Genomic DNA, 26,183 nt, shown 5'->3' with positions numbered 1-26,183 from the left:
TCGCAACACACAATATTAATTATTAATATTGTGTGATTTTTAATATTATTATTATAGCATTTGCATTTGCATTGTATTTTCCTGATGTTACACAACAGATGAATAATAAGTATTTTCTAATGTATATAAACTGGACGTTTCCTGGCACAAATCGTGTTCGTAAATTTTCGAGTAGCACTGGTTATCTATGTGTGAGTTGAAAGTGTAAAGTTTTTAACAAGCAATACAAAATGTATGTCGTGAATAATGGAAATGATGAGTTTGATGTTGAATTATATTGAGTCTTGGGTTAAAGTATGTTGTTAGCTGGATGAGTTTTGTATCAAAGTAGCATTTGTGACATATTTAGCCAGGTTTGAGGTTGAATTTTGTGTGTATACATTTACACACACACACACACACACACACATATATATATATATATATATATATATATATATATATATATATATATATATATATATATGATTATGTAAGTATGCGTGTGACTACTTGAGTAAATGTCTAAGATGTCTGAAATCACTGGTCCCATCAGAATGTCGCGGGAAGTATTTGGCACCAACTGAGGTACGCCTGCGAAGAACCGGGATATTACGTTCCTCTTGTCGAAACAGCAAGACTAGAGAGAAGAAAGGAAATGATAACAAGAGGTTTATTCTAAAAGTGTGTGTGTGTGATATGAGTGTGAATGGTGAGGTGAATTAGAATTAGGGTGTGAGTGTAAGTGCGAATTAAAGTGTAAGTGTAAGTCTCAGTGTGTGTATAAGTGTGAGTTTCAGTGTGAGTGTGAGTGTAAGTGTATTTGTGAGTGTGAGTGTAAATGTGAGTGTAAGTGTGAGTTTGGGTGTGATTGTGATTTTAAAATAGAGTGTGAGTGTGAGAATGAGTGTGAGTGTGAGAATGAGCGTGAGTGTAAGTGTGAGTGTAAGTGTGGTTGTGATTGTGATTTTAAGCTTGAGTGTGAGTGTAAATAATGAGTGTGAGAATGAGTGTTAGTGTAAGTGTGAGTGTAAGTGTGGTTGTGATTGTGAGTGTGTGAGTGAGTGTGAGTGTAAACGTGAGTGTGAGGGTACGTATTCATTATTATTTTTCCGTCAATGTATATGAAAATTATGTTTTGATTTTTGTTAATATTTATCTCTTGTTTAAAGAAACAAAACATTAAAGAACTAGTTAGGAATAAACCTCTCGCTGGAGAACTTGATTGTAAAATTTATAATTAAGTTATAAAAGTTTTCTTTAGTTAAAATAAATGTTTAAAAGCAAAGTAAAAATAGAACAACTGGACCCCTACCTGAAAAGTAACTAACAATCCAAGGTGTGATTGCCTTTACCAAACACTCCATCGCTGCGTAGATCATCACACCCAACGCATAACCCAACGCAGCATTGAACGGACCGCCTAATTCTTTAATCATTAATTCCATCCCACTATCAGTTATTCTGTAGATAAAATGAATCATCTAGAATCTATTTCAGGCCTTAATTATTTTATATAAATCTTTGTTTGGCTAATTTAAGATAAAATTTAATTTGAAAGTTACTACTACTAGACTTAGATCTAGATCTATGCGCGTAAATCAAGTTGCATAAGGAGACTCAAAGTATAGTATAAAAATTCACTTGTGATGTCACGAGTAAATAGCTAAGTTGGTAGTGTAGCCGGCTCTCATGCGGGTGGCACAGGTTCTAGACCAATATGTCAATGATATTTTTTTTTCAATTTTTTTTTCTAGATGTGAATGATAAAATTGCCTATCTGAACTTGGAAGGATACAGGGCAGGTGAAGTAGAGTTCATCTGTTTCTTTGTCCTAAGCATATGAAAGGATAGTGTGGTCAGAGACATGCTCGGCTGGAATCGTTTTTTAAACGATAAAAACATGTTGTCTGAGACTTGGCGGGACACTGGGCAGGTGAAGTAGAGTTGAGTAGGTCACCTGTGACGTCAGTATATTAAGGGATAGTCCGAAATCGGTGTTTTCTGTGTTTTTAAAAGATAAAAAACATATTTTTGAATGTGGGGTCTGTTTTTTGTGACGATAAGTGACACTGCAGTAGCGTAGCGAGGAGGGGGGGGGCGGCGGGAGGGAGGGGGGAGGCGGGGGGGGGGAAGGGGAGGTGGAAGGGGCAAGGGGGGGCGGGGGGACGACATATGTTGGGGCGCCAAAATGGTTTGGAAAAATAAATTGAAAGGTTGAGGGGGGTGCAAATCGAAAGTTTGAGTGGGGGGGGGGGGGGGGGGGGGTGCACATCAAAAGTTTGAGGGGGGGGGGGGTTGCAAATCGAAATCTTGCGGGGGGGGGTTCAAATCGAAAAGTTTGTCCACGGGCGCCGGGAAGGGTCGCTATGCCTCTGAGTGACAGACGTGATGTTTTTTGATGGATGACCCCCGAAACCCACAGTTATCCAAGGGATGACGGGTAGTCTAGTTATTATTATATTAATGTCCAGTTGGCTTAGCTTGACCAGTTATCCGAGGTTCTAATTTTACTCTCCACTTTTTTACTGTCTGGTCTAACTGGTAGCTAATTCTATCCGTACCATTTTCATAGACACATTTAGAGATATTTTCAACTAAGGCATGTTTTAGGTAGAGCCTAGTGATTGATGCCAAAGTCAATTTCATGGAAGATGAAACAGAGTTAATCAATTTTATTGATCTCAGCCTTAACAAGATCAAGTACGGTGAGTTATATGAGTCAGGTACTCTATAGAGCTGGATGAACTCGGGGTCATCCAACAGACTCAAGTCTGGAGGATCGGGTTAACAGTTGAGGCGTTCTACCGACTACCTCTAAACCAGGTTTCTCATTGATAAGACATGACCGATAGAAAAGTGGCTTTATGACGAGGAATTATTCATACAAATTTAACGTGATAGAGGGTCATCCTCAAATGAAATCACCCGGTTTTGGATAATTCTTCCCTCTTCCCTCCCTGCTGTCACATATCGTCACAAAACTCCAGACCATCCCCCCACCAAACCTATAACTTCACACCTCAACCTACACCATCCCCCCTTCGCAACAAAAAATTATTTCCAAAATATTGACTGAGCTTGGTGTATATTAGTCAGTCTCTTAAAGAATTTCCAAAAACAGCTTCCAAAAACTCGAAAAAAAACTCAGCTAAAATCAACTCTTTACAATATTTTAAAAAAAAATAACAACACTTTCTGATTCCACTCCCTTTCATCACACATCGTCACTAAGATCCACCCCCTCCCTACCCGCCCCCACCCTTAGGTGTTTGACGTCATTTATTTTTGGACGAACCCATAGCCTGTGATAACCTCGTGTGTAAGTTATGACAAAAGAAGACTAGGTTCGGACTGTCTATGTTACGGGTCAGTTGTAGGTTAGACTAGAATAGGATAGAATGATCTAGAATTAGGGGAGAGTGAGTGTGTGAGTTGAGTTTACCCTAGAATATTGTTAACCCCGGTGTGTTTGTGTATTGTTATCCCAAGGTCGAATGCGGTATAAAAGCTGGAGTGAATGGTTGTCAGGGGTTATTTAGTTGGCAGGGTTAGGTCGAGGGCTATGTTGTAATGTGATATGTGAGACCTAATAAACGTATCGAACGTTAACCCGAGTCGTTCTTGAATTCGAATCTAACCCGGACGTAACAGTCTATACGTTTGTACGTGTGTACTTTAGTGCCATGACTTGAAAGAAAATGACCACAAACCTGCATCCATGTTTAAAACTTTGGTCGCCGCTTGCGTTTGGCTCCGGCAAATCTGGGAACAAAAATCTTGGTTTAGTCTTCACCGTAATTATTTTTGTCTCATGTAAAGGTATACACGTTTAAAAAGGGTTTAAAATAAGCGTATGCTTTACACGTTTTCTTACTTTAGAGTTAGACAGTGCGTGTTTTAAGATAATCATTGCAACCCATTACACGGCTATTTAAATAATAACCCGACCTTACCTCCAAACTCTTCTTGATTTTCCGCGTTCTTGGTGTCTTCGCTTGTTTTCTTACATAAGGAATTCCATCCCCCACCAAAGAATACTGTGCAAAAAGATGGGTAGTTAATTTTGCAAAGTCGCAGATAGCTGTACAAGCATTCGTAATTGATTATTTGCTAGATTCTACGTTGAATGCTTTGTTTTAAACTTATTTACGATATGTGTTGAAATTGTCGAAGTTAAAGAACAAATAATGTATAAATCATATATAACAATCATTAATATTGAAAAGAATTTATTTCTTAAATCAATTATAAAAAAAAAAATAAAATCGCGGTACTAATTGTTTAGAATATAATTTCGACTTCAACAAAGTTAGCACAGCCCTAACACTTCTAAGTTAGCACAGCCCTAACAAAGTTAGCACAGCCCTAACAAAGTTAGCACAGCCCTAACAAAATTAGCACAGCCCTAACAAAGTTAGCACAGCCCTAACACTTCTAAGTTAGCACAGCCCTAACAAAGTTAGCACAGCCCTAACAAAGTTAGCACAGCCCTAACAAAGTTAGCACAGCCCTAACAAAGTTAGCACAGCCCTAACAAAGTTAGCACAGCCCTAACAAAGTTAGCACAGCCCTAACAAAGTTAGCACAGCCCTAACAAAGTTAGCACAGCCCTAACAAAGTTAGCACAGCCCTAACAAAGTTAGCACAGCCTAACACTTCTAAGTTAGCACAGCCCTAACACTTCTAAGTTAGCACAGTCCTAACAAAGTTAGCACAGCCCTAACAAAGTTAGCACAGCCTAACACTTCTAAGTTAGCACAGCCCTAACAAAGTTAGCACAGCCCTAACAAAGTTAGCACAGCCCTAACAAAGTTAGCACAGCCCTAACAAAGTTAGCACAGCCCTAACAAAGTTAGCACAGCCTAACACTTCTAAGTTAGCACAGCCCTAACACTTCTAAGTTAGCACAGTCCTAACAAAGTTAGCACAGCCCTAACAAAGTTAGCACAGCCTAACACTTCTAAGTTAGCACAGTCCTAACAAAGTTAGCACAGCCCTAACACTTCTAAGTTAGCACAGCCCTAACAAAGTTAGCACAGCCCTAACAAAGTTAGCACAGCCCTAACACTTCTAAGTTAGCACAGCCCTAATACTTCTAAGTTAGCCCAGCCCTAACAAAGTTAGCACAGCCCTAACAAAGTTAGCCCAACATAGGAAGAAGAATATTAATTGATTTTCTTAAAATATGATAATGCACCATTATTTACATAAATGGCTTGCGTGCGCTAGAATGATAACACAAAAGTCTCACGAGCGTCCCTGGGTCCACCCACTTCTGATGGGTACCTAACTCATGTTAGGGAACGTAAAGTGGGCTGGGCATAGAGCTGACCACACTATCCTTTCATATGCCGTAGTCACTGTAACAGGTGAACTCAACTTCACTTGACTCATGGACCGTCATGTTAAAAAGGGAACACAATTTGTTTTACTGTTAACAGATCGTTCTGTTATAAACTACCTACAACACGATGGTAATTTTAACTACAAAAATAACGTGCCGCTTTTAAAAAAAAATCTACACATTCAAAACCTCTAGATATTAAATCTAAAACTTGAAAAATACAAATTTCCAACTTTCCTGTACATTTTCCTTGTTTATGTTATTTATTGATAATTTAAGTTTTTTTTATAAAAGCATTTGTTTCTATTTCATTAAGCGTTTTAATTAAGTACCTACATTTATGGACAGGAATCACTCTGTATGTCAGGTACAAAAACACTATTACTAATATTACGATGGGCAGTTTAGGTAACATTTTGTATCCAATTTGGCTGAATTACAACGGAAGTTGACAAAATTTCAAAATCATAACTTCTTGTTGCCAGAAATATTTTTTTAAAAATCTGTTCTAATCAGCCCAAAAAGCTACCTTATTAAATTTGACTTAATATTAAATGAAAATCTGTTTCCAAATGGTTCCAAATTTTTGCTGCAAGAAAGCAAACTCTTCAACCAAAATTGAATATTTTATAACATTTTTGTAATAAGTAAAAAATTACTTCCGGTTTTATTAAGGCTAGAAATAGTAAAAGAAATAATAAATACTAATAGGCCTATATTAGTAATTTAGCAATTTATTTTTAATTTGGATTAGTAGAGTCAGGGTGTTGTAGTGATTGGGATTTTATATTATTTAGTATAAATACAACACTTCGCTGTACACCATAGATCACTTTTGTTTATTTTTAATCACGGAGAAAACTTGTTCTGACTTTTATTGTTTTATATTCCCTGGCCATTCCGGTAGACTTGAAGGAGAGGTTGAGCGCAGTTTTTGAATATATATATATATATATATATATATATATATATATATATATATATATATATATATATATATATATATATATATATGAATTAATAAAATAATTCTAAACGACTTTTTAACGACTTATATTCGATGCAAAAATATAAAAATGAGTGTACTCAATGGTTCCTAAACAGCTTTAACTTTTACAAATGTAACTATAATTTTATCACTTGCCATATTTTTAAAACGATTATTTCAAAAATTGACTTTGATTACATAGACTTTTCCTACATATAGGATGCCTAATTAATTTTTTATGAATTAACTAAAATTGTGTCCAAATTGGTAGGCTTTCTTACTCAACTTTTCCGCACTATTATACACGCGTTTTATGTTCATTAGGTGCGCAATAGTTTTTAGTCATGCAACTCCATTTTTAATACAAAAATTCATTAACAACATTTTAATAACAAGCTTTTATATAATAAGTAATAATGCATTAATAAACCGGGAGTGATCTCCCCTAAACTTTCTCTAATATTCTTATATAACACTACCAGGGATGGCAACTCGGGATACAGACAATATTTTAAACCATTTTTAATTACTTTTTAAAAATAGAATAGAATCTCGTTGAAAAAAAGAATTGCACACCAAGTAAACGCATAATAGTGCGGGATATTATTAGTACTTTTATAAATTCACATGTGTTTTTTAAGAATCGGAAATAGCGTACATCACTACTTCTGTTCAACGGAAATTATTCAAAATTTGAAAGAAGGCAGACAATTAAATATTTTACTTCCATCTGAAATTTTATTTATCTATCTGAAATAGTACTCAAGTCATAGGATTTTGAAAAATTCAAAGTAGAAAAAATTCCACTTCCGGTTATCAGAAATCACTCAAAAGTTGATACGCATCTACAAATTTGATATAATACTTATATATGAAATTTCATCAACCTAGCTATAACGGTACTGAAGTTATCGTGTTTACAGACACACAGACATACACACACACACAGACATACGGACAAGATTGCAAAATTATGTTTTTCCGTATCAGTGAGGTGTAAAACGTCGAGATTTGCAAAAATCTCGATTTTGTTTTTGCAAGATTACAATACTTTCTCTATACTTCGTATATAGGCCTACGAGAAAGTAAAAAAAAAAAGCACAACGGCAAAGTTCTCTTTTCGAACCTGACGGCCCGTGGGGCTAGTGAAGTAGAGTTCACCTGTTTCTGTGACCTCGACATATGCCCTAGTTTTTTTAGGTACCCATTAGAGCTGTGTGGACTCAGGGACATTCTACTGATTTGAACCGGATTCGAACTGGAGACCATTGAAATAGCGATCCAGCGCATTCCGCTAGGCCACGCCTTCCAATAAAAAGACTAAAAGCAACTCTCATATATACACACACAATTTGTGTTCAGTGAGCGTACAGGTGAATAGTTGTATTAAAATTTAAACCTGTATTTTTGAGATGTATTATACAATCTATTCTGTATTTGCAGGTAGATCATTATTATTTGAAGGCGGTGTTTTAAGCTTTTATCATGTTTAATATTATGATTTTGTCGTGGTTGAGTTCTGTCAAGTTTTTCTTAAATTTGAGAGAACGCTAAATACAGCAGAAAAGTATTTTATAATGGTCTGGTTACTCTACCTCTTTCCCAATCCGACTTGGTTAAGCTGGGCCCAACATTAACGCTCCCAACACATAATATTAACGCTCAAAACACACAACATTAACGCTCACAACACACAACATTAACGCTCACAACATGAACGCTCACAACACACAACATTAACGCTAACAACACACAACATTAACGCTCACAACACACAACATTAACGCTCACAACACACAATATTAACGCTCACAACACACAACATTAAAGTTCACAACATTAACGCTCACAACACACAACATTATCATTAACGCTCACAACACACAACCTTAACGCTCACAACATTAACGCTCACAACACACAACATCAACGCTCACAACACACAACATTAACGCTCACAACACACAATATTAACGCTCACAACACACAACATTAAAGTTCACAACATTAATACTCACAACAAACAACATTAAGATTCACAACATTAACGCTCACAACACACAACATTAACGCTCACAACACACAACATTAACGCTCACAACACACAAAATTAACGCTCACAACACAAAACATTAACGCTTACAACATTAACGCTTACAACACACAACATTAACGCCCACAACATTAACGCTCACAACACACAACATTAACGCTTACAACATTAACGCTTACAACACACAACATTAACGCTCACAACATTAACGCTCACAACACACAAAATTTACGCTCGCAACACACAACATTAACGCCTACAACATTAACGCTTACAACACACAACATTAACGCTCACAACATTAACGCTCACAACACACCATATTAACGCTCACAACACAGAACATTAACGCTCACAACTTACAAAATTAACGCTCGCAACACACAACATTAACGCTTACAACATTAACGCTTACAACACACAACATTAACGCTTACAAAATTAACGCTTACAACACACAACATTAACGCTCACAACATTAACGCTCACAACACACAAAATTAACGCTCGCAAACACAACATTAACGCTCACAACACACAACATTAACGCTCACAACACACAACATTAACACTCACAACGCACAACATTAAGGTTCACAACATTAACGCTCAAAACATTAACGCTCACAACACACAACATTAAGGTTCACAACATTAACGCTCACAACACACAACGTTAACGCTCCCAACACACAACATTAACGCTCACAACACACAACATTAAGGTTCATAACATTAACGCTCACAACACACAACATTAACGCTCCCAACACACAACATTAACGCTCACAACACAAAACATTAACGCTCACAACACACAACATTAAGGTTCACAACATTAACGCTCACAAAACACAACATTAAGTTTCACAACTTTAACGCTCACAACACACAACATAAATGCTTACAACACACAACATTAACGCTCTCAACACACGACTAGTGGCCACTCAATCAACACGTTCTGTATAAACTATATATATATATATATATATATATATATATATATATATATATATATATATATATATATATATATATATATATATATAAAATACTCATTCCTTAAATTAAACTAAGTAAACCTCGATCGTACTCACTAATGCTCCAGGAAACTCCCTCATACTCAATCATAATCGATCATACTCCATGATACTCCCAATTAAAGACGCAGCACAGCTTTTGTTAAAATATAGCATTTGCATTATATTTTCCTGATGTTACACAACAGATGGATAATCGATATTTTGTAATATAAGTTAGTTTTTCAATTCATTACTTTACAGAAATTTTATACATAGAAAAGCGATGTTACAATTGTAATGGAACTGGACAGTTGCTTGCACATCTCGTGGCTTTAAACTGACGTGCGACCCGCAGTAGTTCCTTAATTGTTGTTACGACAGCCACATAAACTGGACGGTTCCTTGCACAAATCGTTGTCGTATACACTAACTTTCGACCAGCACTGGTTATCTAATGTGTGAGTTGAAACTGTAGATTTTTTAAAAAAGCGATGCAAAATTATGTTGTTTACCCACCGCAAGCATATTTTTTTTACTGAAAATAAAAATAAAAGTATACATACTTTTGTATTATTATTATATATTAAAACTTTTTATATTAGTTTCTTTTTGTATTATTATTACTTATTTCAAAAAGTTCTAATTTAAAAAAAAAATTTAGTGTTTATTTCCTAAGAGCGAATTTTAAAGCAGATTGGTTCGCTAACGTGGAAGGGATAGAATGAGAAAGTCTAAAATTTAGCAAAATATACTATTACAATCTGTTCGACTAAAAAGCATCCACTAGATTGAATGGCTGTCAAGGATTAGAAATAAAAATGCCAAAACCAATTTAGTTCAAGTTAGCCGACGTTTTGATCGTGATACCCCGAATACCCAACGCCATGGTAACACACAGCGTCATACACATGATTGTCGTTTCTTAATCTATATGTAATTATTCTCTACGTGGGGACCATGCGGGATACCACCACGAAGCTCACCCCCCTCGCTGTCCAGGCATGCGGAACAGACCATAATCGCTATCAGTGTGAATGTGAATGTGGTGTAAATGTGGTGAGTGTAAGTGTAAGTGTGAGTGTACGTGTGAATGTGCCTCTGAGTGTGAGTGGGAGTGCGTGTTCGTGTGCGCGTATGTGCGAATTTCAATGTTAAATCAATTTTGAGTTTGAGAGTGAGTGTGGATGTGGATGTGGATGTAGATGTAAGTGTGAATGTGGATGTAGATTTACGTGTGAATGTGAATGTGAGTATGTGTTTGACTGTGCAATCGCGAGTGCAATTATGATTATGATTGTAATTGCTATAGTGATTATTTCAGTGATTTTGATTGCGGTTGCGATTACGGTTGTGGTTGTGATTGTGCTAGTGTTTGCTGTTCTGTTTGTGATTGTGATTATGATTGCGTTTGTGATTATGGATGTGCTTGTGGTTGTGGCTGTGGTTGTTGTTGTGGCTGTGGTTTTGACAGTGTGAATGTGATCTTGTGAGCATGAGTGTGAATCTGATTTTGAGTATTCTGATTTGTGTGCATAATTAATTCATTTATGTTTTTTGTTTAAAAATAACATTTAAAGTGTACGATACTTCAAGAAAAAGAAAAACTAACTGACGGTATTCCAATATTTTACTTACCAAATTCATAAAGTTGACATAAACCATGGTGCATCATTAGTAAGACAAGTAAGACATGTGTAGTATGAATGTGAGTGTGAATGTGAGTGTGTGAATGTGATTATGAGTCAGAGTGACAGTGAGAGTGTGCGTGTGAGTTTGAATTTGAATTTTAAATTAATTTTGAGTGTGTGTGTGTGTGATTGTGAGTGTGTTTTGACTGTGCAATTGCGAGTGCGATTCTGATTCTGATTGTGATTGCTATAGTGATTGTGTCAGTTATTTTTGACTGAGGTTGCGATTACGGTTGTTGTGGTTGTGATAGCGTTTGCTGTTCTGCTTGTGATTGTGATTATGATTGCGTTTGTGGCTGTGGTTGTGGCTGTGGTTGTTGTTGTGACAGTGTGAATGTGATCTTGTGAGCATGAGTGTGAATCTGATTTTGAGTATTCTGATTTGAGTGCATAATTAATTCATTCATGTTTTACAGTTTACGATACTTCAAGAAAAAGAAAAGACTAAATGACGGTATCCCAATATTTTACTTACCTAATACAAAAAGTTCAAAAGAACGAAGGAGCATCATTAGTAAGCCAGTCAGAAGCATTAATTCAATGAGCATCATTTTTCCTATTAAGAGTAATGGATAGAAAAAGCTGCAAAGGAAACAAGATATGCATCAATTAATTTATATGACAAATAGTGTCACGTTAACTACATCTCTAGCAGCAAATAAAAAACTGACTTGTTTTTTTTTTTTTTTTTACTTTGATTAGGCAATCCGTAAAACCAGCATATTCTATCTATAAAATGTCCTAATTCTAGCACTAATCAACGAAAGAACTAGCTTACTTTATCCAGAAAATGTTCGAATTTCAGCACTAATTAAAACTTTATCCCTAAACCTTACTCATGTCGCAGAATGAAAAAAATGTGTGAGGGTGATGGAGTGGGGTTGTGTGAGGGTTATGGAGTGGGGTTGTTTGAGGGTGGTGGAGTGGGGTTGTTTGAGGGTGGTGGAGTGGGGTTGTTTGAGGGTGGTGGAGTGGGGTTGTTTGAGGGTGGTGGAGTGGGGTTGTTTGAGGGTGGTGGAGTGGGGTTGTGTGAGGGTGGTGGAGTGGGGTTGTGTGAGGGTGGTGGAGTGGGGTTGTGTGAGGGTGGTGGAGTGGGGTTGTGTGAGGGTGGTGGAGTGGGGTTGTTTGAGGGTGGTGGAGTGGGGTTGTGTGAGGGTGGTGGAGTGGTGGAGTGGGGTTGTGTGAGGGTGGTGGAGTGGTGGAGTGGGGTTGTTTGAGGGTGGTGGAGTGGGGTTGTTTGAGGGTGGTGGAGTGGGGTTGTGTGAGGGTGGTGGAGTGGGGTTGTTTGAGGGTGGTGGAGTGGTGGAGTGGGGTTGTGTGAGGGTGGTGGAGTGGTGGAGTGGGGTTGTGTGAGGGTGGTGGAGTGGTGGAGTGGGGTTGTTTGAGGGTGGTGGAGTGGGGTTGTTTGAGGGTGGTGGAGTGGGGTTGTTTGAGGGTGGTGGAGTTGGGTTGTTTGAGGGTGGTGGAGTGGGGTTGTTTGAGGGTGGTGGAGTGGGGTTGTTTGAGGGTGGTGGAGTGGGGTTGTTTGAGGGTGGTGGAGTTGGGTTGTGTTAGGGTGATGGAGTGTGATTGTGTGAAGGTGGTGTAGTGGTGGATTGGTTTATGTGAGGGTGGTGGAGTGGTGGAGTGGGGTTGTGTGAGGGTGGTGGAGTGGGGTTGTGTGAGGGTTATGGAGTGGTGGAGTGGGGTTATGTGAGGGTGTTGGAGTGGTGGATTGAGGTTGTGTGAGGATGGTGGAGAGTGGAGTGGGGTTGTGTGAGGGTGGTGGAGTGGGGTTGTGTGAGGGTGGTGGAGTGGGGTTGTGTGAGGGTTATGGAGTGGTGGAGTGGGGTTATGTGAGGGTGTTGGAGTGGTGGATTGAGGTTGTGTGAGGATGGTGGAGAGTGGAGTGGGGTTGTGTGAGGTTGGTGGAGAGTGGAGTGGTGGAGTGGGGTTATGTGAGGGTGGTGGAGTGGTGGATTAGGGTTGTGTGAGGGTGGTGGAGTTGGTTGTGTAAGGGTGGTGGAGTGGTGGAGTGGGGTTATGTGAGGGTGGTGGAGTGGTGGATTGAGGTTGTGTGAGGATGGTGGAGAGTGGAGTGGGGTTGTGTGAGGGTGGTGGAGTGGGGTTATGTGAGGGTGTTGGAGTGGTGGATTGAGGTTGTGTGAGGATGGTGGAGAGTGGAGTGGGGTTGTGTGAGGGTGGTGGAGTGGGGTTATGTGAGGGTTATAGAGTGGTGGATTGAGGTTGTGTGAGGATGGTGGAGAGTCGAGTGGGGTTGTGTGAGGGTGGTGGAGTGGGGTTATGTGAGGGTGGTGGAGTGGCGTTGTGTGAGGGTGGTGGAGTGGGGTTGTGTGAGGGTGTTGGAGTGGTGGATTGAGGTTGTGTGAGGATGGTGGAGAGTGGAGTGGGGTTGTGTGAGGGTGGTGGAGTGGGGTTGTGTGAGGGTGGTGGAGTGGGGTTATGTGAGGGTTATGGAGTGGTGGAGTGGGGTTATGTGAGGGTGTTGGAGTGGTGGATTGAGGTTGTGTGAGGATGGTGGAGAGTGGAGTGGGGTTGTGTGAGGGTGGTGGAGTGGGGTTGTGTGAGGGTGGTGGAGTGGGGTTGTGTGAGGGTTATGGAGTGGTGGAGTGGGGTTATGTGAGGGTGTTGGAGTGGTGGATTGAGGTTGTGTGAGGATGGTGGAGAGTGGAGTGGGGTTGTGTGAGGGTGGTGGAGTGGGGTTGTGTGAGGGTGGTGGAGAGTGGAGTGGTGGAGTGGGGTTATGTGAGGGTGGTGGAGTGGTGGATTAGGGTTGTGTGAGGGTGGTGGAGTTGGTTGTGTAAGGGTGGTGGAGTGGTGGAGTGGGGTTATGTGAGGGTGGTGGAGTGGTGGATTGAGGTTGTGTGAGGATGGTGGAGAGTGGAGTGGGGTTGTGTGAGGGTGGTGGAGTGGGGTTGTGTGAGGGTGGTGGAGTGGGGTTGTGTGGGGTTGTGTGAGGGTTATGGAGTGGTGGAGTGGGGTTATGTGAGGGTGTTGGAGTGGTGGATTGAGGTTGTGTGAGGATGGTGGAGAGTGGAGTGGGGTTGTGTGAGGGTGGTGGAGTGGGGTTGTGTACGGGTGGTGGAGTGGTGGAGTGGGGTTATGTGAGGGTGGTGGAGTGTTGGATTAGGGTTGTGTGAGGGTGGTGGAGTTGGTTGTGTAAGGGTGGTGGAGTGGTGGAGTGGGGTTATGTTAGGGTGGTGGAGTGGTGGATTGAGGTTGTGTGAGGATGGTGGAGAGTGGAGTGGGGTTGTGTGAGGGTGGTGGAGTGGGGTTGTGTGAGGGTGGTGGAGTGGGGTTGTGTGAGGGTTATGGAGTGGTGGAGTGGGGTTATGTGAGGGTGTTGGAGTGGTGGATTGAGGTTGTGTGAGGATGGTGGAGAGTGGAGTGGGGTTGTGTGAGGGTGGTGGAGTGGGGTTGTGTAAGGGTGGTGGAGTGGTGGAGTGGGGTTATGTGAGGGTGGTGGAGTGGTGGATTAGGGTTGTGTGAGGGTGGTGGAGTTGGTTGTGTAAGGGTGGTGGAGTGGTGGAGTGGGGTTATGTGAGGGTGGTGGAGTGGTGGATTGAGGTTGTGTGAGGATGGTGGAGAGTGGAGTGGGGTTGTGTGAGGGTGGTGGAGTGGGGTTGTGTAAGGGTGGTGGAGTGGGGTTGTGTGAGGGTGGTGGAGTGGGGTTGTTTGAGGGTGGTGGAGTGGTGGATTGAGGTTGTGTGAGGATGGTGGAGAGTGGAGTGGGGTTGTGTGAGGGTGGTGGAGTGGGGTTGTGTGAGGGTGGTGGAGTGGGGTTGTGTGAGGGTTATGGAGTGGTGGAGTGGGGTTATGTGAGGGTGTTGGAGTGGTGGATTGAGGTTGTGTGAGGATGGTGGAGAGTGGAGTGGGGTTGTGTGAGGGTGGTGGAGTGGGGTTGTGTAAGGGTGGTGGAGTGGGGTTGTGTGAGGGTGGTGGAGAGTGGAGTGGTGGAGTGGGGTATTTGAGGGTGGGGGAGTGGTGGATTAGGGTTGTGTGAGGGTGGTGGAGTTGGTTGTGTAAGGGTAGTGGAGTGGTGGAGTGGGGTTATGTGAGGGTGGTGGAGTGGTGGATTGAGGTTGTGTGAGGATGGTGGAGAGTGGAGTGGGGTTGTGTGAGGGTGGTGGAGTGGGGTTGTGTGAGGGTTATGGAGTGGTGGAGTGGGGTTGTGTGAGGGTTATGGAGTGGTGGATTGAGGTTGTGTGAGGATGGTGGAGTGGGGTTGTGTAAGGGTGGTGGAGTGGGGTTATGTGAGGGTGGTGGAGTGTTGGAGTGGGTTGTGTAAGGGTAGTGGAGTGGAGTAGTGGGGTTGTGTGAGGGTGGTGGAGTGGTGGAGTGGGGTTGTGTGAGGGTGGTGGTCTATGAGACCCACGCTTTTCTTTATATTAATTTAAATAGTAGTGTATTTAAATATCTAAGGAAATGTATATATATAGGGCTACACACACACACACACACATATATATATATATATATATATATATATATATATATATATATATATATATATATATATATATATATATATGTATATATATATGTATATATATATATATATATATATATATATATATATATATATATATATATATATATATATATATATATATATATATATATATATATATATATATATATATATATATATATATATATATATATATATATATATATATATATATATATATATATATATATATATATATATATATATATGCTCAAGATTAATCCGCCAATGCGCTCTACATAAACTCATACATCAACAATCACACACCGACACAACATAATTTGATCCGGTCACTCCTTTTGCACAATCTAGATAACCTCAATCGTAAGAAATGAAATAACGACACAACACAGTGTTTGATAAAATATCCTTCGTATATTTCCATAGACAGAAATCTACATACATTTTCAAAACCAATAGAGGAATTTGTGTTCCTCACATTTGGGTAGAGCTAATGCAAATACTTCACATGTTCAGGAATAACTTGATGGAATATCATGAGTTAATTAGGTTAATGAATATTGGAATGCTTATGAAGATATATATATATATATATATATATATATATATATATATATATATATATATATATATATATATATATATATATATATATATATATATAAACTGCCCTTGTACTGAAATGCTGCCCATGAACGTCAATACATTACAGTTTTAACATTCATCTTTAGTGGCTCTTACTATGGGGTAGATTAAAACAGTCTTCGTGTGGTGGTGTATTTTTCTCATGCTGTTAATATATCTATAATTTACATGTTTCTGTAAATCTACATAACTGTATGTCTGTCTGTAACAGTTTATGTTTGTGTGGTGGAGGGTAGTATGTGAATATGTGTGTATAATACTCTGTATGTTATGATATGACAGCGTCAGTCTGTATTACCTGGTGTGCATGTTTATCCGAATATTATAACATGTCAATGGGTTCATGTATGTGTATGTGTATTTTATACCTTGCTGGAATGCATATTGAAATAAGAAAACGAAATTGGAACACGTTTTAGAAATGTTCAGTTTTCGTGGTATGGCTAAAAATGAAGGCACAAATAATAAGGCCATTGTGACAACATGTTGTATGTAATAGTTATCTCCCTCTAAACCACTTTCACAGTTGTCTACAGCACGTTGTACATCACAGCTATCAGCAAAAACATTCAAGATACATTTTGTTTACATTTGCTTTTCCCATTACACGTTCACAATTTTCTCTGTTTAAATTTCTTTATAAAACCAGTACTCAACATACAAGATTATCATTTAGTTAATGCTATAATCATAAAAAAAATAGTGTATATTGATATCTACAACAGGCGTATACATAGTCACAAATTATAGTTTTAAAATGTGTGTATATAACATTGATCACATGGAATGGACATATCACTATAACAAGACTTTAGATTGGAAGAACGTTATCAACAGAAGAACAACATTCAGTATTACATTTATCAGAACAGATAGGAATGTTTCAAATATATCATCCATTAGACAAGGATTGGACAGCTTTGTTATAAAATGTCATCATGAAGAAAACAGACAGCAATGACTAGTACACATATGAAATTATATGTTATTTTTGGGTTTTCCCGCTGCGCTTAGGTTTTAGGTTTTTAATTCGAGAGTATGCTTTTAATAAGGAGTGCGGCAAAATTGAAGTAACTATTTAATGTTCTATAGTGTTCTTTCCAAAAAATACGATTTCAAATATCAAAATCAACAATAGGCACCAACGGCTGTTGTGGAATGATCTTGTAACTCGGTATTAAAAAGTTGTAAATTATGTATAGAATGTATATCATTAGACTGATATATAAATGACTGTAACGTACATCGTTACAAAGTATTAGAAATAGTAACAACTTTTGTTAGGAGTCAAGTGTCAAAGAAATACACATATTATATTTTAAAATGTATATGCACTTTATAATACGAAAGTACAATTTATAATACGAAAGTACTATCGATTGTTTAGGAATGATGAATATGTGTATATTTATACATAGTTCTGAATTCGTGACTGTTTATTTGTCCCACGGCCGAAATAAATTACTGTCTCTTCGATGTTGGATTTTCCCGATTTCTGAGTGTGAAGAATCGGGAAAACCACTGTCCATGACATCGTTTTGACTGTAGGTGAAATGTTTATCGTGCTGTCTAAAGTTCCTGGTGTTGACTTCGTTGGTGTGGGGTTTAACCACAGCCACGGAGGTAGAAGATTGTAGGTGGCTGGGTGAGTCAGAAAATGGTTTGAACGATGTGGTAGATGATGACTGGGGTGGTGCTACACTTCCGGTGTACATGGAGCTGGGTTTGAAGAAGGTGCTTGAAGGTGGATATGAGTCCATTGCAGTTGCATGGTCGGGGTTGGTGTTTTGAGGTGGCTGAGTTACAACAGAGCTGCTGACGTAGGAAGTGACTTTAGAGAATTCTGATTTTGACGTTGGGGTGTAGTTTGACATCGCTGCTACGTGTTGATTGGATGATGTCAAATTTAGGGGCGTGGATTGGGCGTGTGGGTTGCTTGATGGTTGTGACGTTTGAGATATTTCGTTCGAGCTGATGGGTTGGTTCTGGGATTTGGGTTGTTCGATAATGTAATGGACAGGTTGTTTTTCTGCTTGAGGGTAGGTCATTGCTAATTGGACAGATTGTGTCTGGAATGATGGGATAGATAGGTGGGCGTGGTTTTGGGTGGAGGTGATCACGGGAATGGCGCAGTTGGTGAGCTGGGCGGGGCTGATGATGTTGGCGGTGGAGAGGACGAAAGCGATTTCTCCGGTTGATGTTCGCGTGGGGATCAGGTGAAACTGATTCATGCCGGAGACTACAGTCGTGTTCTCCTGAAAGGCAGCTTGTTGTTGCTGGGATGAAGAAGGTTGTGGTGGATGCTGCGGTTGATGTTGAGATGAAGACGTTTGTGAAAGTTGTTGTAGATGTTGCTGTGAAAGCTGCATGTGTGGTTGATGCTGTTGAATGCTGGGTAAAGATGTCTGACCTAAACTAACCACGGCAGGAACTGTGACTGTGTTATTGTTAATTTCAGAAGAACCTGCGCTGTTGTTTACTTCAAAAACTGTTGCTCTGTTGTTGTTGTGATCACCAGTGCTGGGTTTAACCTCGTTCTGTTGCGTTTGAAATGAAGTTGAAGGTTTAACAGAATGAAATGAAGATTTGAAGTCAACCGTTGGTTTCGAACGCTGATCTTCGTTTTGAAGCAAAAAGCTTCGCGTTAGTTCTTCGAGTGGTTGGAAAGAGATATTTTTTGGGTTGGCTTCGCTGGTCGGGATGTTCAGAAACTGAAGGTTTTTTCGTGTTGAAGTTAACATGGCCTCTGCTTCTACTTTCAGATTAAGCTGTCCTTCAGGGGAGAGAGTGGTAGAGGAAGGCGATAGTGAGCCTAAGGACAGCGGCGACATGGCGACCGAGACAGACGACTGGGGTGAGAGACTGGAAGCGTATGATGTCGACGCCTGCGTATTCGGCTGCGTCGGGAAGTCCCGATTTGTAATACAGTTGGCCAGGTGGTTCAAAAGTTTGGTCCTCAACTCTACTGCCTCGTCGCTGTTGTCACCCAGGTACTTGCTGACTTCCTGCGCGCATGCGTGGTAACCCAGACTGTACTTGCTGACTGCTGTCGGTTCAGATGACGACTCGCCTGTAAAAAAAAAAGAGTAAAGCGATACTGAGTCAAATGTGATAGATGATATTTTTCGTCTGAGAGGTGTCAACGACACTAAACTCGACCCTCTGGACCACCCTTCTCCTCGGTAAGGAGGGCGCCTGAGGGGCGGGGCCGCGAGCACGCGATACCCCCTGACTCACGAGTTTATTAAAATGGGGATTATCAAGTACTTGGTATAGGCCTGGAGGCTTTTGTCTCAATTAACATGTCTACACTACTTTAAATATACCCGATGAGAAACGCTTTATTTTTTAGACAGCTTATTACAGTTTATACCAAGCTTCATTGTATTATAGACTTAATCATTTACATATTAAACAGCTTACACCAAGCTTTATGTTTAGAAATGTTAAATATTTCAGAAAATATGGACCGTATTTTCAGGCTTATGAGGCGACCGATAAGACAACCCCTCCCCCGTCAGGGTTGAGAGGGAACTTGACTTACTGCCCAACTTTCCAGTTAAAATATAATGTATGGAATTTTCTCACCTTATATTTACAACACTCGGCGTATCAGACAACCCCTGGGGTATAAAAATATCCTACTTTTTAGAAGACTTTCATGATTTGAAAAAATGTCACAGTGAAAATACGGTAGTTTAATACAAGTTTTAGAAGTGCGATATTCCTAAACTATAAGGACTTGAACATACAATGTTAGCCTTTGTGCTCAGTGACGTTGTTAAAGTACACTTAACGAAAGATGACGTCTGGATTGGTTAAAATGTTTCATGTTTAATGTCACTCATTATAAAAAAACTGATAGATAACTGACCATTTTTAATTGCAGGTGTAAATGATGACACTAATTAGGTTTTATCGCCAAGCTGACCATTCTAGAGATCAAGCTGTAATGACCACTAAGTTTATGTCTTTGTATCTCAAATGTTTACTAAGATATTTAACACTAACTTTATGTATCTGTATCTCAAATGTTTGCTAAGATATTTACCACTAACTTTATGTATCTGTATCTCAAATGGTTACTAAGATATTTACCACTAAGTTTGTGTATCTGTATCTCAAATGGTTACTAAGATATTTACCACTAAGTTTTTGTATCTGTAGTTCAAATGTTTACAAAGATATTTACCACTAAGTTGTTGTCTCTGTATCTGCCTCAAATGTTTGACGGCCATTTCCAAGATGTCTGCCTTCTCCATCTTGTTGTGCCTAGCACCCTAGAGTAGAAACAAAAATAAATAAATTTTATTTACTGAGATAACGTGTAATAAGTAATAACTACCTGACGAGGTTAAATATATCGTTTTTTTGTGTGTGGTGTGTGTGTAGCATTGAAGAAAAAGCGTGTTTGCTATCAAGCTATTTCAGTATAGTATTTGGTATAGTGATGTCGTTGATTAAACGATGGAAGATTAGTGGCTCAGTGGATAGAAAAGCCTTCAGAAATCAAAAATCAAAATAGTTAACATTTCTTATAAGAAAGTTAATTGCAATTTAATTTTTTTTTAAATTTACTAGAAAAATAGTGAAACAATCAAACTTAATCAAAATTCTACATTCTTTTCTCGGTGTTTGCATTTTCTGTTACGTTTTAGTGGCACCCCTTTAAAGAAATGAATGTAGAACCGTTAAGGAAATTAAGTTAGAACCCTTACTCAAAGGAGTTTCGATCAGTTTAAAAATAAAAGAACCGTTACAGAAATTAATTTAGAACCCTTAAAGAAATCAGTTTAGAATGTTTAAAGTAATGAATTTAGGACAACGTAAAAGAAAAAAAAATAGAACCTTTAAAGAATTCTGAACCGTCAAAGACATGAATTTAGAACAGTTAAATAAATGAACTCAGAAGGTTAGAGAAATGAATTTAGAACCCCAAAAGACATGAATTTAGAACCGTTAAAGAAATAAACCTACAACTTTAGAGAAATGAACTCAGAACGTTAAAGAAATGCCAGACAAAGTGAAGACTCCGGTGAATATCACCTGTGAGTATTGTTTCACCACGAGCTGGCCAGGTTCAACAAGTAGAGGTTTAGGGTTACGTATCTTGGGTTAGGGTTACCCACAACCCCGACCACCCACCTCTAGACTGGAACACCCTGAGCCGAGGTCACGTGATGAATGATTGTCGCGAATCATCGCAAGCAATCCACGTGTTACGAGACGATTGTCACGAACCTCCGAACGCAATCCAGTAATATATTACATGCCATAACGTATTTTCATCTTACGATAAAAGCTACTTTATAATTGTAGACCTATTAGTCAAAGCCCGAGCAAAGTATATATATATATATATATATATATATATATATATATATATATATATATATATATATATATATATATATATATAAATGTATAGGATAAGTATTAGTATTACAGTAATCATCCCACTTTGCTCGGGCTTTGACTATATATATATATATATATATATATATATATATATATATATATATATATATATATATATATATGTATATATGTATGTATATATGTACATATACATATACATATATATATATATATATATATATATATATATATATATATATATATATATATATGCTTTCAGGCATAAACGCGATACTTAGACTCAAGAATTGTGTTGACACCCTCGTTAAAATGTTGTCACCTAGAAGCGAAGACGCCATTTTGTCAACGATGCGCACGGGAGCTGCGCGCCGAGACGATGATCCCCGTCACGCATGCTTAAAACAACTGAAAACGAGACTACGCATTTTTCTCTCTCTCTCTCTCTTATTCGAAATCCGAACCGCGTGTCAGAAGCGAAAAAAACCGAGTCATGATAAAACGAAAGAAAAGGGGAGACATCTTTCTTTACAAAGTTACAGCGGTGTCGTTACATATAAGGTTGAAACTGTAATGAATGCCGGGTGAAATGCCAGGTTCAATGGTGGCAGTTGGGTGACGTGTGTCAGGTTCGAGTAATGTAGCATCCTCTTCAAACTGGAAGTGTCAAATCATGGGTGTTCACAGTGTATCATTCGATGAAGTATGGCAGAGGCGCTACTAACGTGGGGATGTAGGCCTATATACTTATATAAATTTTACTTTACATAAGTATAAAGTTCCCTTTTTGAACCTGACGGTCCATTGGGCAAGTGAAGTAGAGTTCATCATTTTCTGTGACCGCGGCATATAAAGCGATAGGGTGATCAGCACTATGCCAAGTCGCCATTACATTTTTCAACGTAAGTTAGATACTATAAGAGCTGGGTGGACTCAGGAATTTTCTACAGAACTTAAGCCCGTTTTCGAACGCGAGACTTTGGACTCTAGCGCTCTACCCCCAGGCCACGCTACATAAGTATATGGACAATCTTAGAATCAGATACATTTAGGGAGGGTTCGTGTTTAGTACAGGAACTATGTTGATTCTAATGTTCACAGCAACAGCACTATGTAAGATGTGTTATTGTGATTGCAACATGATTCTGGCTAACAGCCTGGCAATAACTATTCCGCAGAAGTTAAAAGGTTATGGTTGACTGATACAGTCATGTAACAGTGAGAATTTATACTTTACGTTATAAAGAAGCGCGCTTAATCAACACTATACAATTTTTAAAAATATATGCTTAGTCTGAAAGTCTGATTTTCCTTGAACATTCAGACCGTGTACATTAGAGCTGACGTGCTCAGACACACAGACAACTATGACAAATGTCGAAAATGTTACTACATTATAAAATGGCGGGGTATTTTCTTTTAACCTTTGACGTATTCAAAAATTATAAGTACGCTCCGCAATCACAATTTGCCCTAATTTAAAATACATAAGAGAAAAAAAGAAAATCCTTTTGGCGTTATCGTGAAAAATTGAAAAAAAATAAAAAAATAAAATATCACCAGCGGACAGGTTTCAAAAAAGTGTATTTGGTATTTGATTTAATACAGTTGTCTTCCCTGACACGGGGAGTTATTTCCCATGCCGTTCACATATTTCTTTATTCCGCGTCTATAAAATTGTCAATGTGGCAGCCCGTGGTATTGTCTCCCCTGCCATGCAAGGACAAATGCAATCAGATAAAAAAAAAAATCTGGCTGCTTTTTGTTGCCTAATAGTGTGGATTAAAATTATAAATAAAACGGTTGCGCCCCCCCCCCCTTTTAAAAATTTTTAGCACGTCATTTTTTGATCAGTAAGGTGCTAAGTGCATTGAGGATCACGCGTCAGTTGGAGATGGCACCAGGGGGGTGTATGAAAGAAAGTATCACGTGGGTAGCTGGTTCGTTGATTTATGACGGAGGTCATCAAAATGTGGTTCATTAAGTAAATTAACTGCAATTATAATAGGACTTGTAAAAAAAATTTAAATGTTACTTGTGAATTTAAAAATGCATTTATGAAATGAAGTTCTCTTTTAATATGAATAGAAACGTGTGTTAAAAGCTGGGTAAATATTCATTACAAGCTTAGAAATGGCTGTTGACTTGTTGTAGTTTAGTCCTGGTTTGATACATGTGATATTTTCCTTCATTGGTTATGGTGTGTTTAGTCGTTAGTACGCACGATACTGTTTCAAAAGTCTCAGGCTCGGTTGACAGGCTGAAGTTTATAGCACGAACCTGAGCCAAAACAGTTTTAATTGTTTTGTTCATTTTTTGTTCATTTTTTTTTTAAATGTGAATGATAAAGTTGCCTATTGGGACTTGGCGGGACACGAGGCAGGTGAAGTAGAGTTCACCAGTTTCTGTCTGCTCAGCAAATGAAGGGATAGTGTGGTGAGACCCATTTCTAGCCGAAATAGGTATTTTTAAAACACAAAAAGAACATAACTACCAGTGAACAGCATACAACATATGTGTAACGGTATTAAGAGAAGTCGACAGTATATGTGGTGGTCCTAAAAGCATAAAGTAGTATACAGAATATATGTGGTTATGTTAAACGTATAGAACAGTCTGTAGCATACATCTACCAATGCTAAAGGCAGTCTACAAAATACATGGGCCAATGCTAAAAGCATATAAAAACATGCATGTGCCAGTGCTAAAATCATAGAACAGGTTACAGAATAGGCGTACTAAGGCTAAAGGTATAGAATAGTCTACAGGGTACTCGTGTCAGTGCTAAAGTCTTACAACAGTCTGCAGCATACATGTGCCATTTCTAAAGTCATGCAACAGTCTAAGGCAGGGGTTCCCAACCTTTTTTTTACTCTAGAGCACATTCTAAAATATCGGTAGGTTGGCGGGCACCACCTATTTTAAATCGACAAACTCCTTCCAGAGGCGACCCTTCCTGTCGCCAGGGGACAAAACTTTCGATTTGCACCCCCCCCCCTCAAACTTTCGATTTGCACCCCCCCCCCCCCCTCGAATTTTTGTTTTGCACCCCCTCCCCCCTCAAACTTTCGATTTCCATCCCCTTCAACCTTTCAATAATGTTTATGAAAAAAATTCTGTCTCTGTCGAATAGAGAGAGGCGGGCACATACGAATCGTTTGGCGGGCGCCATGGCGCCCGCGGGCACGGGGTGGGGAACCCCTGGTCTAAGGTATACATGTGCCAGTGCTAAAGTCATACAACAGTCTAAAGCATACATATGCCAGTGCTTAAGTCATACAACAGTCAAAAGCATACGTGTTCTAGTGCTAAAAGCATAGAACAATCTAGATCCTATATATGCAAGTGCTGACAGGACAAACAAAGACAGAGCAGCCGGATTTACAAGTATTTCATGACTGACTGACACAGCACCTTGTCGTGTTCGCTGTTCACCTGACGACCTGCCTAGGTGCTAACCTTTGTCCCGATGAATAATTAAAGAATTAGCAGGCTTCCACCGCCGCGCTCCCAGTCCGCTAATGGACTCAATGAGATGAAACTCCATCGTTTAACGATTCGGAATTAAAGTCAGGGGCAGGATCATGTGACCGGGAAGACGTATGGGTTAGGGGTTGTTTATGTACGTTTGGGGGGGGGGGGGGTAAGATGGGATGGTGAGGGGGGGGGGGGGGTGGACAAGACGGTGAAGGCTGGGGGGGGGGGGGGATGAACAAGACGGTTGGGGAGTAAGGGGAGGGGGAGACGGGACGATGGAGCCGGGGGATGAAAAGGACGGTGGGGACTGTGGGAGGGAGGACGACAGGGCCGGGGGGGGGGGGGGGGGTGAACAAGACGGTGGGGACTGTGTATGGGGGGGGGGGGGCATGAACAAGACAGTGGGGACTTTAGGAGCTACTCGTGTACAGAATTAAGAAGATGCTGGTAGATTGATGGAAAGTGCCACAGGATGGATTACATTGTGGTGAATAACAAGAAGACGGTGAGACGATGTAATGAATCGTGGGTTGTTTTTTTTTTGTTTTTTTTTTAAAGGCAGTGAAACGCTAACCAAGTTAGGATGCCGTGTTTGGTATTCAAATCGTATCCCCTCGTGACTGATTAATACGAAGAGTATTTTAGTTATTTGTGGAATTTCCGCATTTGTCTTTGTTATGTCAAACAGTGGGTAGTGGTTGGAGAATAGAAAACAATTTCCGTAGTCGGAAATATAAATGGAATTTAACTATCTAACTTCGCTTGGTTTCCGAACACCTTACGAAAGTTTTATTTTGTGTGTACTCAAGAGACCTAACCCACGAGAAGGCGATTTTTGATAAAGGTTGTGTTATACATACAACTACAACATTTCGACTTACACATCTAGATGACGTTTTTATTTTTAATAATATGTTGGGTTCTAAAATAAAAAGTACACTTTATGTATTTTTTCCAAACAATTTTCCAACATCATCATAATGGCTAATGAATTATTACCTTATCAATTTATATCTCCGTATAATTTAAGATAGCCTATATGAAGTAAGATTAAATATTTCTACCTTAGTTGTATTTTATAGATAGAACACAAATATTTGTACTCAAAGATGTCTGGTCCATATAGCTTTATTA

The 26,183-nt window shown here is 39.3% G+C and overlaps 2 protein-coding genes across 2 annotated transcripts in view; both read right to left on the bottom strand.

The window, feature by feature from the left end:
* Positions 1 to 458: 458 nt before the first annotated feature.
* On the bottom strand, positions 459 to 5,777 carry LOC131948206 (uncharacterized). The gene is made up of 5 exons (XM_059309746.1): positions 5,663 to 5,777; positions 3,936 to 4,019; positions 3,693 to 3,744; positions 1,295 to 1,443; positions 459 to 619 (listed from the first exon to the last, which is right to left on the bottom strand). Exons 1-5 carry the CDS (start codon positions 5,739 to 5,741, stop codon positions 489 to 491), a joined length of 495 nt encoding a protein of 164 aa, XP_059165729.1. The 5' UTR covers positions 5,742 to 5,777; the 3' UTR covers positions 459 to 488.
* A 10,174-nt stretch (positions 5,778 to 15,951) lies between these two features.
* LOC131948199 (basic-leucine zipper transcription factor A-like) overlaps positions 15,952 to 26,183 on the bottom strand; it is a 104,612-nt gene continuing 94,380 nt past the window's right edge. Inside the window, exons 6-7 of the mRNA XM_059309738.1 lie at positions 20,389 to 20,476; positions 15,952 to 19,266 (exon numbers count right to left, since the gene is read on the bottom strand). Of these exons, the coding sequence (XP_059165721.1) occupies positions 17,633 to 19,266; positions 20,389 to 20,476 (1,722 nt within the window). The 3' untranslated portion in view covers positions 15,952 to 17,632. The remainder of the gene's footprint in view (positions 19,267 to 20,388; positions 20,477 to 26,183) is intronic.

Source organism: Physella acuta, unplaced genomic scaffold (assembly GCF_028476545.2).
Source record: "Physella acuta isolate Inbredline_101_S28 unplaced genomic scaffold, ASM2847654v3 ptg000629l, whole genome shotgun sequence".
Lineage (NCBI taxonomy): Eukaryota > Metazoa > Mollusca > Gastropoda > Physidae > Physella > Physella acuta.
The sequence above is the reverse complement of the archived record's forward strand: the minus strand, read 5'-3'. Positions and strand labels throughout refer to the sequence as shown.

What these genes read in the sequence shown, in the direction of transcription:
- LOC131948206 (XM_059309746.1), bottom strand. Translation starts at nt 5,741, where the DNA reads ATGTTACCTAAACTGCCCATCGTAATATTAGTAATAGTGTTTTTGTAC. An exon ending in AGTGATTCCTGTCCATAAAT is followed by an intron (nt 4,020 to 5,662) that starts GTAGGTACTTAA and finishes CTTTTTGCACAG; the next exon opens with TATTCTTTGGTGGGGGATGG. An exon ending in AGTTTTAAACATGGATGCAG is followed by an intron (nt 1,444 to 3,692) that starts GTTTGTGGTCAT and finishes TTTTATCTACAG; the next exon opens with AATAACTGATAGTGGGATGG.